Source organism: Rhinolophus ferrumequinum, chromosome 3 (genome assembly GCF_004115265.2).
Source record: "Rhinolophus ferrumequinum isolate MPI-CBG mRhiFer1 chromosome 3, mRhiFer1_v1.p, whole genome shotgun sequence".
NCBI lineage: Eukaryota > Metazoa > Chordata > Mammalia > Chiroptera > Rhinolophidae > Rhinolophus > Rhinolophus ferrumequinum.
The window spans coordinates 66,964,880-66,982,698 of record NC_046286.1 but is presented as its reverse complement, the minus strand read 5'-3'; the positions used below and the strand labels follow the sequence as shown (position 1 = coordinate 66,982,698).

General features: G+C 35.4%; 1 protein-coding gene across 2 annotated transcripts in view; it reads left to right on the top strand.

Annotated features, from left to right (window-relative positions):
- Window positions 1-17,819, top strand: part of FRK (fyn related Src family tyrosine kinase) — a 101,434-nt gene that overhangs the window by 32,628 nt on the left and 50,987 nt on the right. For both annotated transcript variants that reach the window (XM_033093734.1, XM_033093741.1), the window contains exon 2: window positions 16,564-16,685. In XM_033093734.1, coding sequence (XP_032949625.1) covers window positions 16,564-16,685 — 122 coding nt within the window. The remainder of the gene's footprint in view (window positions 1-16,563; window positions 16,686-17,819) is intronic.

The following is a 17,819-nucleotide window of genomic DNA, read 5'->3' as shown; positions in this document are numbered from 1 at the left end:
TTTAAGCTTTATTATTTCTAGAAAGGACTTCCTTACTTTAAAAATATGTTTATGATTCAGGCATAAATTCACAATGACTTCACCAGTACAGGTAGGAGTATCATATTATAACTGCAATTTGAAATAATTTTTAATAGTTAAATATAGTGTAGATTCTATATGTATTTTAAGATGAAGTTTATAGTCATTTTTCTAATACAAGTGAAAGCAAACAATACATTTTTGTTTACTTTCCAGTCTTAATATTTCCTTTCTCAGAAAAAAGAGGTGACCAAAGTATAATGTTGCATAATATATTGCAGATTAGATATTTACTTTTTTGAGTCTGGGCTGTGCACCTCAGCTTTTCCTCTGAAAATTGTGAATATGTCTATACTTTTGTAAACAAAGAAGCAGTGGCAGTTGATGTGGTATCATTTGAAAGATGCTCTGGGGTCTCACTAATTCCAGTTTCTCCTATCCATGGAGTCTGAAATATTTGCTGTCCTTTGAGTTAAAGCTCTCTCCAGAAGATCTTTTTAAAAAAGATAGGTATCTTACCAGAGAAGCAGATATTAATATCCTTAAGTGACTCACATTTCCATACCCACCTCTTCGCTGAGAATAGGATCCTAAGGAAGCTGGAACGAGGGCAGTTACATTCACACAGGGCTGTCTAATATGGGGAGGAGTGGGGGAGGAACATTCTGAGGTGCCCATGGCAGCACAGGCACTATCTTTATGAAAGGGGGATTTCTGAGGTCAAACTTTTCAATTGAATCTTTTCCGCAAATGTAATTCAGGTATTTTCAAGTCTGACTAAGGAAATATTTGGGTTATAAAAATGACATAGTATAATTTTTTAAAAGTTGTATGAAGTCCAGTTGATATGCAGGAAAATGCACAGATCTTACGCTTACATTTCAATGAAGTTTGACAAATGCAGACACCCATATAAACAATACAACAGTTAAGATGTAGAACATTCCCACCACCTCAGAAAGTTCCCTCATAATCCTTTTCAGACACCCCTCTTTCCTCTGCCCCTGGATAAACGCTTGTGATTTCTATTGCCAGAGCCTGGTTTTGTTTATTCTGGCACTTCATACAAATGCAATAAGAAACAATTTACTTTTTTGTGTCTTCTTTTGCTCATCATAATGGTTTTGGGACTCAAGCATGTTGTTTGAATTTTAGTGCTGAGTACTCGTTCATTATATGAGTATACCACGTTGATTTTTTCATTCGCCTGTTGATGGACATTAGGGTTGTTTCCCAGCATTGCCAATGACAAGTAAAGCTGCTAAGAACATTTTTGTGCAAGTCTATTTGAGGACATATGTTTTCATTTTTTAAGTCAACACCCACCAGTGGAATTGCTGTGTTGTAGGGTAAATGTGTGTTTAACTTTATCAAATATTGCCAAATAGTTCTCCAAAGGGCTTGTACTTTTTACACTCTTACAACAAGATATGAGTAAGATAAGAACTCCTTGATATTTTGCTAATGTTTGTTATTCTCATTCTTTAATTTAGCCATTCTACAAGGTATAAAATATCTCACTGTGGTTTTAATTTGCATTTCCTTAATGACGAATGCTGTTGAACACCTTTTCCTATTTGTTGGCTAAGTTAATATCTCCTGTTGTGAATGTGAAGTGTCTGTCTGTTCAAGTCTTTAGTCTGTTTTCGAAAACAACATCTGGGCCTACCTGGATGTAGTTTCTATTGACTGCATTTTTTTCCCCCCCAAGTATGGATCACACTTTTCTGTTTCTTAGCAATGTTGCTAATTTTTAGTTGAATACAGGACGTTGTTGTAACTACTTTAGATTCTGTCACATTCTGAGAATTATTGGCTTTTTGTTTTAGTCGTTAGTTAAGTTGCCTGGAATCTAACTGGAAACTGTCTCCTTCAAGGTGTATACTGCTTGTATCTTTGTTCTGTTCTTATTTCACCTTTGAGTATGATGTTAGGGGAAGGTTTTCCTTTGTTGTCCTTTTTCAGATTGAGGAAATTTTCTTCTATTCAAATTTGCTAAGTGTTTTTGCTTTTAATCACCAAGATGTTGAATTTTTCAAAAGTTTTTTCTGCCTTTATTGGGCTAATTACATAGTTTTTAATTTTAGTCCATTAATGTGGTCAATTACATTAATTTTTAAATAGAAGTCAGCTTTCTTCCTGGGATAAACCCCACTTTGTTGTGGTATATTTTTTACTTTATAGTTTCTTGGATTTGATATACTAATATATTTTCAGGATTTTTGCATCCATGCTCATGAGAGATATGTATTTGTAGTTTTTATTTCTTGAAATATCTTTGGTTATAATCAGGGTAATTTGACCTCATTAAATAAATTGTAAAATATTCTTTATTCTTGTATTTTTTGAAAGAGTTTGTAAGACTGATATTGTTTCTTCCTTAAATTTTGGTAGAATTCACCCCTGAAGCCCTGGGGACATGGAGATTTCTTTGTGAGAAAGTTTTAAATTATAAATACAATTTCTTTAACAATTGTAAGTCATTAAGATTTTCTATTTTACCTTGTGTTAGTTTGGGTAAGATGTATTTAAAGTGACATAATCATCGCTGTAAATTTAATTTCAATTAATTACATACAGTGGGCAGGGAGATTGTAGGCAGCACAGAGATATCACGGGGCATAAAATCCTTATTCTTTACTTGTCAAACCAAACTCCTAAAAATAGCGCTTTAATTTGAAGGTGGAAGTATAGCTACATATTTCAGGCAATTATACTGATAGGTCTTTTTTCATAGTCTTTGCCTTCTCAGTCATTATATGTGAAATTTTGTCTGCACCATTGACATATTGACTATACATGTCAATTAAGAAGCATTTCCTCATAACCCATTTCTTTTAAAGTATATTTCTCCAATTACCCGACATCAAAATAATGTATAGTTTGTTTAGGTAGCTGATACTTTTTGACTTTTTTTTTTCTTTTTCTACCGGTATACATGTGTTTTTCCAATTATGATGTAAACTTGTGAGCAAGCACAGTCTTGTCTTTTTTTTATTATAATTCCTACATCTCATAGCAGACCTCCATAAATGTTGATTTATTTCAACATTTTTCATTTTAGACGTTTTTCAGTTTTTAAAACATTTAAAAATCCATCCTTTTTGTTTCTAAAGAACAAGAATAATGTGATTTTAAAAGTTAATCGATCATAAAATGTCACTTTTTAAAAACTACCATGAAACCATTGAAATTTTAGTAGTTGTTTTTGTTCACTCCAATTGTCCAAACAAATTTTTGGAAACCATTTGTATTCAGATTAATTAAGTATATGCCACAAGAAATAAGGTTAGAAAAATATTGATAATTATTGAAGCCGGTTGTTGGATAAAAGTGGGTCATTATACTATTCTCTCCACTTTGGGATATGTTAGAAAATTTCTATAATGCAAACTTTAAAAATGTCTAGTAGGAGTGCATGTATGAAGACTCAAGGAGATGGGCAAATTGTATCTTGTCATTGAGCATTCCAGTCCAATAAAATACATCTGAAGAAGGGTGGATCTATGTTTCTTGGCCTACAGATAATATAGTTCGGAGGGGGAGGTTCTCTTTTTTTTGGGGGGGGGGGAGGTTCTTTTTAAGAAAACAAATAAAAAACTGTGTGGACAAAATTTACTAAGAAGGGGAATATTTATCTGGAACAGAAGATAAACACGGCAAATTATTTAAGGAAGCTGACAAATAATAAACATTATAATAGTAGTAAAATATTAATGAGCTGCCTTTTCTATAAATTGTTCCACTACATTTTTGACTTCATTTTCTTTGATTCTTGATATGACAGTGATTTTGTAATACCATTTTCTATAGAAACACTAACTGATAACATTTTTTTACTTTTGAAATGTGCGATTAATTTTTTTCTAATAGTTTAAAAAAGCTCCTATCAGCTTTATAATTCATTATTTTTATTGTCATCTATAATTTTAGGATAGTTTTACCTATTTAAATATTTATTTAAATCTTATTTGGGTTTCCATTTCAAAATTTGATTCTTATGCAACCAAGCCTACCTCTAAACAACAAACAGGAATTATTATTTAACTTTATAAGAATATATTCTGTGGGAACATTTTTAGAACCTGAAGTTTGGCTCTTAATAAGTCATAAGTATTCAAAGTGATCAATCCTTTGTACTGTACATATTATTTTTTCAGGCAGAATATCAAAGAGAATAATGGGTAAATCTCCTCATATGATTTTTTTTTCTTTCTAGAATATCAGTGAAGTTGAAGAGAAATTTAAAAATCGGAAATGAAAATACATGACTTGTTACACTGGTTCAAACCAATGGTTTACACTGTTTAGCATTCCCTCTGAGAGATACCATCAAAGAGAGCTTATCTACTCACAATGAAAGGCATGTGCCCCCAAACATCCTACTTTTTATTAAGATCACATTGTGGGGCAGTTTTCCATGAATTAAGGTGGAAAATTTTGACACCTATTTATAATATTTTCAACCTGGGTTTCCTCCTTATGCAATGGTTTCTTTATATTTCTGACCTACTCCATGGAGTGGAATTATGATTTGAGAACAAGTCCATATTTCCTACTCAATATTCTACACAATCTTAGAGAAGTCACATGGAACTACTTTGCACATCTGCCAACACATTGGCGCTGCTTATTATCTCCATGACTTGAGCAAGTCATGCAATTTCTCTCAACTCTAATTTCTTCCTCTACACAATGGGGATATTGAAGCACCTGCTTGACTACCCCACAATTTGCCATGAGAATAAGTGCCATACTGTAGGTAAGGAACTGTGAATTATAAAGTGGAATCCAAATGTTACTCTTATGTGATTGCTATTATTGCCACCTTCCTCATAAGACCGATCATCTGATTGGCTGTGAGGATATTCATGACTGATAAAATCTGACATTCTTTTGCTCTCTGTTCCAAACTTTCAGACAATTCTCTCTATGTTCTTTTCCTGTCTTTTGAAGTTATTTGGTTGGCTTTAACTTTTAACTGTAAGACTCTTACATCTCCAAATAATAATTTATTCATTCATTCATGTATTCATTCAAAAGTATTTACTGAGAGCATAGTTAATACCAGGTGCTGTGCTAGGCTTTGAGAATTGCTGTGATGAGCTAAAAGATAGGGTTTGTTCTCTTGAGTTTACAAGTATAGTGGGGAAATAGGATTAATCAAAAAGTACCAAAAAAAGGAAACTGAGGAAAGAGGTGTGAAGGAAAGTAACGTGGTGTTCCAACTTACCTGGTTTGGACAAGGGTTTCCTAGCACAAGACCTCTGAATTGCAATCCAGGGACAAGTAGGAGATAAGCGGGAGGGAAGCGCTCCTGTAGTAAATCTACCAACACTCACGCTTGCAAAAACCTGCTCCTCAGGTCCACTTGTAGTCTCAGTTTCAAGGCTCTAGAGTGTTCCTGTCCTGTGCGCTCATTCCAACACCAGGACTTCTAAAATCTATGAGACTTAAAAATCTTTTGTGGGGGTCACAACTGACAGGTCAGAGTTTACTATACTCTGTATATTTTTCTGAGTTCTTTCTTCAGTGAATCCCAGGTGAAAGTTAGCAAAGTGTCTTGGTACCCGGAAAAGTTTTTGTATCACCAAAACTATGAAATGAAACCTTATTTAATTGTAATTTGCTAGTTAGTAAGGTGGCCATCAGGCAGGGTATATTTCAGTTTCTTAGAACACATACATGTATGCAAATAGTTTACACATTATTTACAAATACTATTTGCATTGTGTATCATTAGAGTCTATCCTCTTATGAAGACACTTTGAGAGAACAAAGATTTTAACCTAGTACAAGAGATTAAAGTTTTAATAAAACTACATTATTTAAAGCATAAATATAACTGGAAGAAACTCTGCCTCTTCACCCTTATCCTCCAAGTGGACTTGTACTTGATAGCAAATGTACGCATAATTCTGTTGCTACTCTCTGCTATGGACAACGTATGAGAGCTACTCTGCCTAAGGCTTTGATGTGCTAAAGAAAATTCTATTTTCAAAGCTCTGGCTGTTTTTGCCGTTATGAATCAAAACCTGGAGTGGAAGGACCTTTATTGAGCAGAACAATTTCACTTCTGTCGGAGTACACAGAAGGAGGCCAAGAACCGTTGGGAGTGAGGGTAGGGTAGAGAACCAAACTGGCTTGCATACAAAAGCAGGGGAGATTTTGTTGTAAAAAGCTGGTTAGGAGGCAAAAGAGAGAAAGAGGAGCCCTGGCAGCCTGGCAGGGAGCCCTGGACCTGAGGGAACAGATGGTTTGGGCAATTCCCTCTTTGGGGAAAGTATATTAAATTTCTGTAAGCACACTTTTCTGATATGGGTTTGAACTTGTTTTCTACACTAAATCTTTGCTCTTCATGAATTTTGCACAAAATTTGGACTGACTGGATAAGGTTTTGGATGGTTTGAAAATAAAAGAGCGGGGTCCAGTGTGGACAGAGTGGACCGGGGAGAACAAAGGTTTGGGACAGGTGATAGCAGAGGTGAGAGAAAGTTCCTCCCCTTAAAAAAGAGGGCTGTGCTTTTCAAAACAGGCTGCTAGGTTCCCTGCTTCAGATTTCTGTGCTGCACTTGGGAACCTGCAGCTTCTGCAGCTCCACCTCAGACCTGGGAGTATTTCCTGGTACACACTCTACTTGGGCAGGTTTAGGCAAACTGGAGTTTGAGAACAGAGGCCCTGGAGGAAGTTGTGTGGGGGTGGGGGTGGCCAGGGTGGGGAGAAGGGGAGAGGAACACTTTCCCTACTCTCAGACAACCTTTCCCCATAGCAGTTCCAAGTAGTGAGACTGCAGTATACTCACGCAACTGCCTTTTCCTCTAATCCTAAGCAAAAACAAGCAGAAAACTAGCTTTCAGGTTTCAGAAAAATTCACCAGAGCTGGCAGAGCCTTCCTTTTGTTTCCTGACAAATAGCTTGTTGACACTGAAAACAAAAGGTGTATTTTCTGGCACTGCTTCTGCCTTGTCTTTTGACAAGAATGAGCTGCTTTGTAGAAGCGTTCAGCTTCGACCATTTCCAAGTCCAGTGGGTGGCATTTATGTGGGTTATAAACAACTTGCAGTTATTAATGCTGGAGTGATTACTAGTCATTATTAATGATAGCAATATTTAGTGGGTAGCTGGGTGCACAGGGTCAAGTTATTTAAAAAAAAAAAATAGAAAAGACAAAGAGAATGGATGTGTCTATTCTGACCTATAGTAGACTCTGTCTCACCCCCTGTCTGCCTGGAGACTCCGCTTCATTCAAACCCCTATAAAGGCAGGGACACTAGTGCACATATGTAATGGTATCTTCACACACACAGAGCCCAACACATACACATATAGGTGTGTGTCTCTGCTCACGTATGGATTAAGATTAGACAACAGAGATTTTGTTCTTCACTGTGTTTGCCAAATGTGAACAGCAATTTCATTTAAACATTTTGATTTTTACATGGCTTTCAGAGATACCTAGGAAGAAATCCTACCTAAATTATTCTATTATAATCAGAAATAGTATTTCTATTGTATGTATAGTTATTTTTCATAAAACAGTATTCTTCCTGTTAAACAGATTGCTCACTTTTCTTTGGCTAAAGAGCCATATTCCCTACCTTGGAGGATGCTATGTAGCTTCTGTTGTTTTGCATTTTCATAAACATCCGTGATAAAAACCAGTGAAGTTGATGGACATTGTTTATTTTTTAATTAGAAAAAAATGCTAATAGATCTTGGCCAAGCAGTTGAGAAATCTGGATATTGGCTTCAATCCTAGCATGGATTATGATTCTCACTCATGTACTCCTCTCAAAGCTTCTATCCAATTTTTCTCCACAGCTCTATTTATTCTCCTGATTAGTTTGACTTTAGGAGCATATAGGAAAACCCTCTGGAATTCTGCCTGCCACATGTTATTGCCTGCTAAGAGTGATTTTAAAAATGCACTCTCTCCTACCTTACTTTGCTTCATTTTTTTTCTCTTTTGCACTTACCACCTTCGAACAGTGTATAATTATTCATTTATTTCGCTTATTGTCTGTCTTTCCCCATTATTATGTGAACTCCACAAAGGTAGGACATTCACTGCTGTACTTCTGCCAATGAGAACTCTGCCTGGTATGTAGTAGGTCCTCAATAAGTAACTGATGAATGAAAAACGAATGAGTGAATTTTATGGTGGTAAGCTGTGGTTACAACTTTTGTCACCAGCTGTTGTATGAACCTGGTACAAATACTCAGCCTTATTGAAGGAGATGAGTAGTTTCTGTCACAGGCATTATTGAGAGTTTAATGAAACACCAGATCCTTTTCCCAGAAAAATGCATATATTCGTTAAAACACATTTACAAAAAGTTTCAGAGATTTACTCAGGGACCGTTATAAAAATTTCTTTCCAGCTCCAAAATTCTGTTATCCTCCTACAGAAAAATTCTTTCTTGCTTTCACTCTCCACACCTTCACCTCTAAAATGTGTTCATTAAACAATTTTTAAAGAACACGTCAAATTTTCCTGTGATTTTTGCTGATGAGTCCAGAACTTAAAACTCTCTACTTAGTTGAATCTTAAATGGAACTTCTTAACATCCTGCTGAAGCACTTTTCAAATTTTGCCAAAGATCTGCTTCTTCCATGGAGTTAGTAGTTTCCACACAGAATTACCTATAAACATCGAAGTACTATATTTCCTTGCTTCTCCATCTAATGGACACCCCTCCACACTGTTGCCCACCAAAACAATCTGCTCATGGACACTTGTGGTTCTTCACTGCCCTTGTTCTTGATTTCTTTGTATTTCTCATCATTCCCAAATCCATATTCAAAATGTATTTTCTTTACATTTTGTATTTTACAAAATGTATTTTCAGAGGTTTTTCCATCTCTGACGCCCTGCTGGTTGTTCATTTCTCTGACTGCACACCCTTGCCAGTTAAATGCTCTTTTTGTTTTATCACTCTCTTTTGACTTATTACTCAGTTAAAATGGTCTTTTATTCCTCCCTTGGTACTCTAAGATTCTTAAAGGAAAAGAAATATACCCTTCTTTTGCTCTTTGGGTGTTTCATCTTTTCTCCTTATAGTTAGTATGAAATTGTTGCCTTACAGCTGCCAGACCGTTTGTTCCCCTGTGCTCTTCTCAGAATTTCACAAGGGAGGGCCTCAGCAAACTGAGACTCGATGGAATCATATTGGTCCCTCCCCTTCAATGGATTCCTTGGAGTTGTGCATGTGTGAAGGCAAAGTAAAAGCTGGAACACAATGGGAACTTTCGGAAAGACAGCCAGCAGGCTACGAAACACACAGATCTTGAGATTAACAATCTTTTACCTCCTTAGACATTAACCAATAAAAGCTATGCGTTTGCCCGATTCGGGGCTCAGTCCTTGAGGCTTGAGTCCCTTGGCCTGCTTGCACCCTATTCTTGACTACAGTCTTTTCTTAGCCCTGCGAAGCCCTTCTCACTTCTCACAGCTCTTGTCATGCTGGACATGACATGAAATAAATGTTACTGACATATTTCAGCATAGAAAGCACATGGACAACTATATCAATATTACCCTGTAGGGTAATAAGAAGGTTAAGATACCTTTAAGATGTTAAAAAAAAAAAAAAGAAAGATACCTTTAAGATATTTGCTTTTTTTTTTTTACTTGGGATAAAGGATTTAATGAAGTGATGACATAGGGCATCATTTAGTGTTAAAGTGATCGGTACCACAGCTGAAACATGTTTTGTTTCAACAAAGTACCATGTTTTGCTGATGCTTATTCGATGGTGGATGCATGTGCTGCTGTGTCATTCACAAAGTATTTTTAATATCACCTCTGGTAGAGGCAAAGAACAACAAACACACAAATAAACAAATGATAGATGCTCCCTTTTATTATTTTTATAAGAAAAACCTGGATCCAGGAAATGCAGAGTGGGCTGCGTAGTCCAAAGTATGATATTATTAACCCATCTGGAACAGGGTGTAGACATGGACTACTAGCTGACTAGACTCAGTGTTTGGACTTGCTTTTCCATGAAGGTAATTCCCAAAGAACAAGTTATTTTGTACATTTTTAAAGACTACTCAGTGCCTAAATAAAGTGGGGTGAGATAGTATCATTCATGACACTGGGAATTAAAATTCTTTAGAATTAAGTGAATTTAAAAATTGCTTTTATTTTTTTCCTTCTAGGGGTGAGAAAGGAAATAATTCACAAAAAGAGAAAACTATTTTGGGGGGAGTAGGAAAGTAAGTGGGCTGTCACCTCTGAAATTAATGTCCCATATAACTATTAAAAAGACATACTAGTACTCAAAAGCTTATTCATATAAAAAAAGCAGAATGCACATTTGCGGTATTTTATGAAGTAAGGTAATTCCCCAGGATATAATCAGATTCTTTCACAAATACGCATCATTGTAGTTCATCTTACTTCCTCTCTAAGGAAGTTCCTTCAAAATTTCCCTTTATGATGGCTATAAAGGTACACAACAGCAACAAAAAAACACTTTATCAAATGACACAAGCAAGGAGCTTCCTGGTTTCTACGTGACTGCGAGTTCTACCTCAGATACTGAATGTGATAGTGTCACTTTATCACACATTGTTTACATGTGTGAAGCCCTGATATGGTTGTTTTTTGGAGGACAGAAAAAAGTCAGCTTCATTTATGATCTTTACATTCATAGCCAAGTGTTCTCTTTGGGAGAAGAGAGTGGCCAGATTGGAATCTGTGGTCTGAGGCCAATTGACATTGGAATCTGTGCTGCAACTGGACAAGAGCAGATAAGACTTTTCCCTTAAGCACTTTACACTCCAAGCTGTGTGGCAAGCACAACTAAAAGATTACCAGAAAACGCAGGCATTATCTAACGTTCAACATTCAATAGAAACCAAAAGACTATATGAAATGCCCACTTCGAGGTACAATGTATTAATTGTTTCATCAACAATTATTTAACTGTTCCAAAAGGCATGATGGCCTTATCAGACTGTATTTGTGCTGGGGAAGTCTGCAGCTTCAAGTGAACACAGGAAATAATTAAAAAAAAAAAAAAATGCAGCCCTAGTTTTTGTATGCTACATGCCAAACCAGAGGGAATTCTGGGTAGGCAAGTTTAAGTAATGCCACTAGAAATAGTGGTAAGAGTATGAGTTTTACTGGAGCAGAGAGTTGATGTAGTGAAGGTAATGTTGCAGAAATGGCTAGTGTCCAGATGGAGGACAATTTCAGGAGGGCCTGAAATTATGTTGATTGCTCTGACTTTGATTGGTATCTATATTATTTAAATGTTGATATTCAGTAGCACTGCATAAATTCTGCTTGTTGTTGTTTTTTTTTTTTTTAAGACTCATTTTGTCGTTTTTTGTACACTAAAGAACTTCCAGAGAATCACTCTATACTAGCCTTTTCAGATTAGTAAAATGGCCTACTGCCACCTGGTGGCAGCAATGGGCGGCAGGACAGAAAAGTCACTTGTGAGGAAACTTTCAATACTAACACAGAGAAAATAGATCATGTGAACACTTTCAGTCATATTCCATCATGACCTCAAATCCAACATGTTGAAAACCAAATATATCATTTCTTTCTTAAGTTAGTTCTTTTAAAACAGGTGCTATTTATTGAGCCTAAATGTGGCCAGGCATCAAGCATATCACATATTTTATTTTTCCTCATCTCAAAAAAACCTACAGGATAATTATTATTATTCCTACTAACGAATGAGGAAATATATGCACAGGGTGGTTAAATCACTTTGCCAATAAGATGCTGTAGGTTGCCCTTAACCATTATTATACTCTGCCTTCTATTGTGTTGCTGCTTATATTGTTCTTCAATCATCCAGATTTGATACCCTGGTGTCCTGTTTGATATTCCATCTGTTTCACTGCTCATCCATAATCACCTCTCCCATACTCCCTTGAGATTTTTCTTGTATCTGTCAATTCTAACTGCCAAAGTTTCTAGTCTAGGTCTTCATAGTATGTAGATTTTTGTAGCATATTCCTGACTGGCTTCTAATAATTTGTTTATATTTAAATAAATTATAACATGATACCAAACTACATCTTATTGTAAATATATAGATTATAGAGAAGAATGCAGAGTAAAAAGTGAAAGTCCTTTGTCATCATTCCATCATGTCTCACTAACCTGCAGAGAAATAAGCACATATAATTTTTAGTTTGTTGGTTTTTAAAATATAAATAAAATTATAATGTTCCTATTACTCTGTAATTTACCCTTTTTCATCCAACAGTGTGTCTTGTAGATCTTTCTATTTCAGTGCCACAGAATTTATACACAGTAGATACTTAATGAATGTTTGCAAAATAAATCAAATCTTAGACTTCAGTCACATACACCTTGCTCTGTTTTAATCTAATTGAAGCATTTATTTTTCCAAAGTTATAGGTTATTATGAACCTCCTCTCCTTTTTGGTTATTCTTAGCCGAGATCTTTCATGGCAGGTATGACATAGCAATAAAGATTATTTTCATTAAGTATCAATACAATGTATGTGTGTATGGTGTCATCATACTGGATAATTTTTCGCATGTAAGTGCCAAACCTAATTATTCTCAGCTGTCTTGCATACTTGATTTCTGATTTCTTGACTATTTCTGTACATCAGTAGTTCTCAAACTTTAGTGTGCATCAGATTCACCTGGGAATTTATGAAAACCCAGATTGCAGGGCCCCAACCCCCGAATTTCTGACTCTGTAGGTATGGAGTGAAGCCTCTGACTTTTAATTTCTAACAAGTATCCATGTGATGCTAATGCTCCTGGTCTAGGGACCACACTTCAAGGATCAGAGATGGACATGACTCTCCCTGATGCTTTCTACCTGCCAGGATACCCTGATCCCTTCTGGGCACTCACTGTTTACTGCACACGAGAACTACAGGTTAAAGAGCGTTGAAAACGGCTGTGGTGGTACACCAGATCTGGGATGAGCACGCCCTTCCTGAATGGGGACAGCAGGGGCTCTAAAAGGCAGAACTGAGAAGAATGACAGTTCTGCCAGTGGCTCAAACCACAGAGGAGGGATTAGTCTCTTGTGATTGCAATCTATGGCAGTCATGTCATCTTTGAGTATAAGGACGGCATTAGAAGGCCACTACATCCAGAAAACAATTTTTTATTAGGAGTCTTCACTTCCTGATGGGAGTTCAGCCAACTTAAATTCCAGGTATTTACCGAGCTAATGCATCTAGTCATATTTACATACATTTTATTGTTACTGTGCATTCAGTAGTGGTGTGATTTGCCTTGTAAATTCATTGTATCAATCTATTATATAAGAATTCAGAATTGGTGAGTCAGAAAGGATTTTTAAAAAATTACCGTAGAGGTTTTCTTGACAAATGTAGTAAAATTACTATATCTTTAATCATTTGATTTACAAAAACTGCTTGCTTATACAAAAAATTGGGCAGAGAAAATATATCATTTATAGAGTTGATTATCCAAAATACAAATGTATGTGCATAAAACTTATATAATGGAATATTTTTTCTTGAGATTAATGAGATATAGGAGATATAATCATACTTCTATGAATTTAATCTGCTAGATAAATGGTAATTCTGGTAAAGTTTTACATATTTACATTTTCATCAAACATTTTAATCTTGATGCAAACTCAATGCACTTGGAATCAGGAAAATGCATGGGATTTGTCAATATATTTGATCTCTGTTGCTTCTTTGTTTGAAATATTTGTGTGAAGAAATCTTGCTGTTTCTGGAAATGGAGTCTAAAAAACTGCCTGAGTATTTCACTTAGCTTTCACCAAGCATTCATGCATCCATAGAAATATATGGTGTTTTTATGGCTTTGCTTAAACTTGATATAAATTTATTATAATGGTATATGTCATTCAACTACATTTTGCCCTTCAACAATTTGTTTTTAACTGATGCATAGTATTCCATTTTGTATTCATAAATAAGTTTCTTTATCTGTTATCCTATGATGGATATTTAGGTTATTTTCAATTTTTCAATGCTAAAATTCTTCAGTGATTGTTCTTGTAGCACATCTTCTTTAGCATACAGCCTAAAAGTGAAATTAGTGGTATACAAAGATTCACCTTACAAGATATTGAGAAATCGCTCTCTGAAGAAGTTATGCCAAATTATATTGCCATTGGTATTGTATTCAGGTTCTTGTTTCACATTTTCCCCAATACTTTAATGAGAGTTTTTAATTTTGAGAATGTGAGGTTTAATTTTGTCCAGACTGAAAAGTGTGAAATTGTATTTTCTTGTTTTTATATTTAATATACCTAATATTCCTAATTACCCGCACAGATAGAAACAGTGCTTTTCTTTATTTTTTATTAGTTATTGGGTTTTCCTTTTCTGTGAACTGTCTAATTATGTCTTATGCCAATTTTTCTACTGTGTTGTCTTTTTCTTATTGATTACAGGTCTCTATACAATCTGAATACTAATCCTATTCTTGGCTATATACTTTGCAGATATTTTCTCCAGGTCTGTGGCTTGTATTTTAATTTTATTTCATGGCAATATGATTGTTGCAGAAGTTTTTAATTGTGGTGTAATTGTGGTTTGTATGTATTTTCTTTTTGTCTTGTCTAAGGAAACTTTTCCAATATCCTCAGAATGTTTTAAAGTTTGCATTTTTCATTAGGTGTTTGTGTAGAATTATTGTGTATGCTGTAGATAGCATCAATTCATATTTTTCTATAGACTATTAATAGTACCAGCATCATTTATTGAATAATTTATCCTTTCATCACTAATTCACGTTTGAGTCTGTCTAAATATTTTATTATGCTCCAATATTCTATTGACATATTTTGCTGTGGTAGAAAACTTGCATTTCTATTTTTCTATAAGTTCATTACATGGTTACTTCAGAATGTTTCCATGCCTTTCATAATTTCAGTTGAATAAACAGTAGTCTATGGACATAAGTTTGGCCCTTGATATTAACCAATGTGGTAGTCATTAGTGTAATCTCCCAAATATTTCTAGTTCTCTGACTTCTAGGAAATAGTGGGATTGTACTCTCTACTGTCTTTGCACTTAACCACATGACTTACTTGCCAATGGGTTCATTCCTGAGTAGAGGCTTTAAATAGAAGCTCCAGGGATTTGCCATAGTTTTCAGTCCTGCCTTGGCAATCATGGAAGCATGGAGAGGGAAATTCTCTGGTAGACATAGAGATGGAGATAGAACAGAACCACAGATGATCTTCAATGGACATGGGGCTGAGCAAAAAACAAATCTTAATTGTCTTAAATCACTGATATTTTTGCAGTTATTCATTACTCCAACATAACCTGGTATATCCTGACTGATAACAGTTAATATGTAACTGCAGTTAGATGATTGGGGAAATGGTAAACAAACACCTTGCATTTGTTAGTAGGTGGTATTTATATTTTATGTCTCTTTTTCTTTTCAACTCCTTCTCCCTCCTCCTAACAACTGTGTTACTCATATTCCCCAATGCACATGACCTGACAAACCAATTGGAACCATTTTATTCATGGCGTGGATTTCCTCTCCCAGCCTGCAATTCCTAACCCAGCTTGTATTTCTTCTCTCGAGCCAGCATTTCCTTTCTTGAAGAGTTTACATTTTTAAAGATGATACTTGAAAAGACCAATGTTTTACCTAAAATCTTTAATGATAAAGATCAACTTTATGACTGGATAGTGAGGTGTCATTAGTGAAAAGTGGGCTTTCTCATCTTCCTCTTATCCCATTGGTGCCTACTTACTTGATATACATCTTAGACTGACTCTGACATTAAAATTCATAATCATTTGTTGGGGTTGGTTAATCCCATTCACAAACCTGTGTGTTCACTATTTGATTCTTATGTTTCTGGAATGTTTATTTATTATCTGAAAGAATAAGAGGGTAAAGATAAGTAGAGGTGGCACTAAGAAGATACTTCCCTGGCGGAAGTATCTTTTTCACATAATCTTTCCACTGGTGCAAGTTGCCTTTATATTAATAAGTTACCTCTAAGCATGAAAAATCATCCATATTATGGTGGGGTTGGGCAGTGATGGAGGTGGGGAAGAAGGGAATTAATATCCAGAGAAATATATTTTTAATTGTTCACACTTTAATGTGAAATATATGAATCCTTTGTTTGCAATGTTTGCCTCTTAAGACCTAGGAGGTGTTAGGTGAGGCCGTGGACATTTAGATGGTTATGATGAGTAATTTTAGAGCATGAACTGCAGCAGCTTTATGTGGTGGACCCACCCTAGAGGCTTTGGATTTGGCAGAAGAAGGACATAGGACTTCTCAGACAGAATACAAGTGTGAGAAGGGATGTGGAGATGGCAGCAGCCACATTTCTGTTCTGTGATTTTTTTTTAAGACTTCTCGTGGAAGTTACAGACATCCTGAAAAATTATCTTTAGTATCAAATGCTACTATTTATATCTGTAATGATTTCACCAGAGAATATAAAACATTTTTGATGTTAGAATGTTTTCTTGCCAAACTTCCTGCTCCTTAAAAACTGAATGTTGATTGGTTAATTAAAGTTTACATCTCTCTCTTTTTAGGTGGTTCTTTGGCACAATCAAGAGAGCAGATGCAGAAAAACAACTATTATATTCAGAAAATCAGACGGGTGCCTTTCTAATCAGAGAAAGTGAAAGCCAGAAAGGAGAGTTCGCCCTTTCAGGTATGGGTATTGTTTTGTGTGATTTAAGTACAGATTTGAGAGTCCGTAGTCATGAACCTACTGTATGAATATGAACCTGTTAATTTTAAATTTGTCTTATTTCTTATCTTGACAATAGTACCAAAATTGTGTCTACTGAGCTACTCCAGAGTAATATAAAAATTAGGAAGAAATTTCTATTTATGACTAGAAGTCTATAAAAGTTTCAAATACATGCACCCTAGAAATAAAAATAACATATGGGCTGTGTTTTCTCACTTGCATTATCAAGGATCCTATCCTTGATGGGCAATAATAAATAAGAAGCAAAAGCTACACTGTTGTCAAACTTGATCTTGCCATAATACATGTTCTTTTTTGCATTTCATTTGTCTTTGCCTGGTAAATAGAAAATGAGTTGAAATGCCGAATGCAAATACATTTAATTAACTCCATGACATGTAATGTTTTGTCAAGTGTAGTTTTCCAGCTAAGAGTCAAGTACATATTTACTTTACACTACTCTAGAGAAGAAGCACAGGGGACTTGAGTATTATCTTTAAGAGGGACAGGAGCATGCATGACTCTATGCTTCTCGGTGTAGGATCCAATGCTGCAGAATGTCCTTTCTTAAAGACTCTACTCCAGTCTCTCATGTTAGACTTTCTTCCCGCCCTTCTCTGATCTCTGTATTGTCTAATCATTTGTTATTGTCCCTTTTTAAGCACATATTTTTTTTCCTGCAACTAGAGGTAAACCTTTTGGGAGAAGAGAGTTTGCCTTCCTTTATTCCTGTTGTCCTGCAGTAAATGTTTATTAAACACGATGTTCATGCACCTTATTGTATCTGCCTGCTCACTGAGCTGGAAGTGAGGACAGTCTGCATGGCACAATACTAAAACAGGCCCTGAGCCCACATGTACTGGGAAATTTGACCTGACCTGAACTCAGGCCAGACTGTGTGTGTTTACCGTGTGTCCCTGAAAATAAGACCTAGCCAGACTATCAGCTTTAATGCATCTTTTGGAACAAAAATTAATATAAGACCCAGTCTTATTTTAATATAATATAAGACCGGGTCTTATATAATATAATATAAGACCGGGTCTTATATGATATAATATAGTTATAACATAATGTAATATAATGTAATGT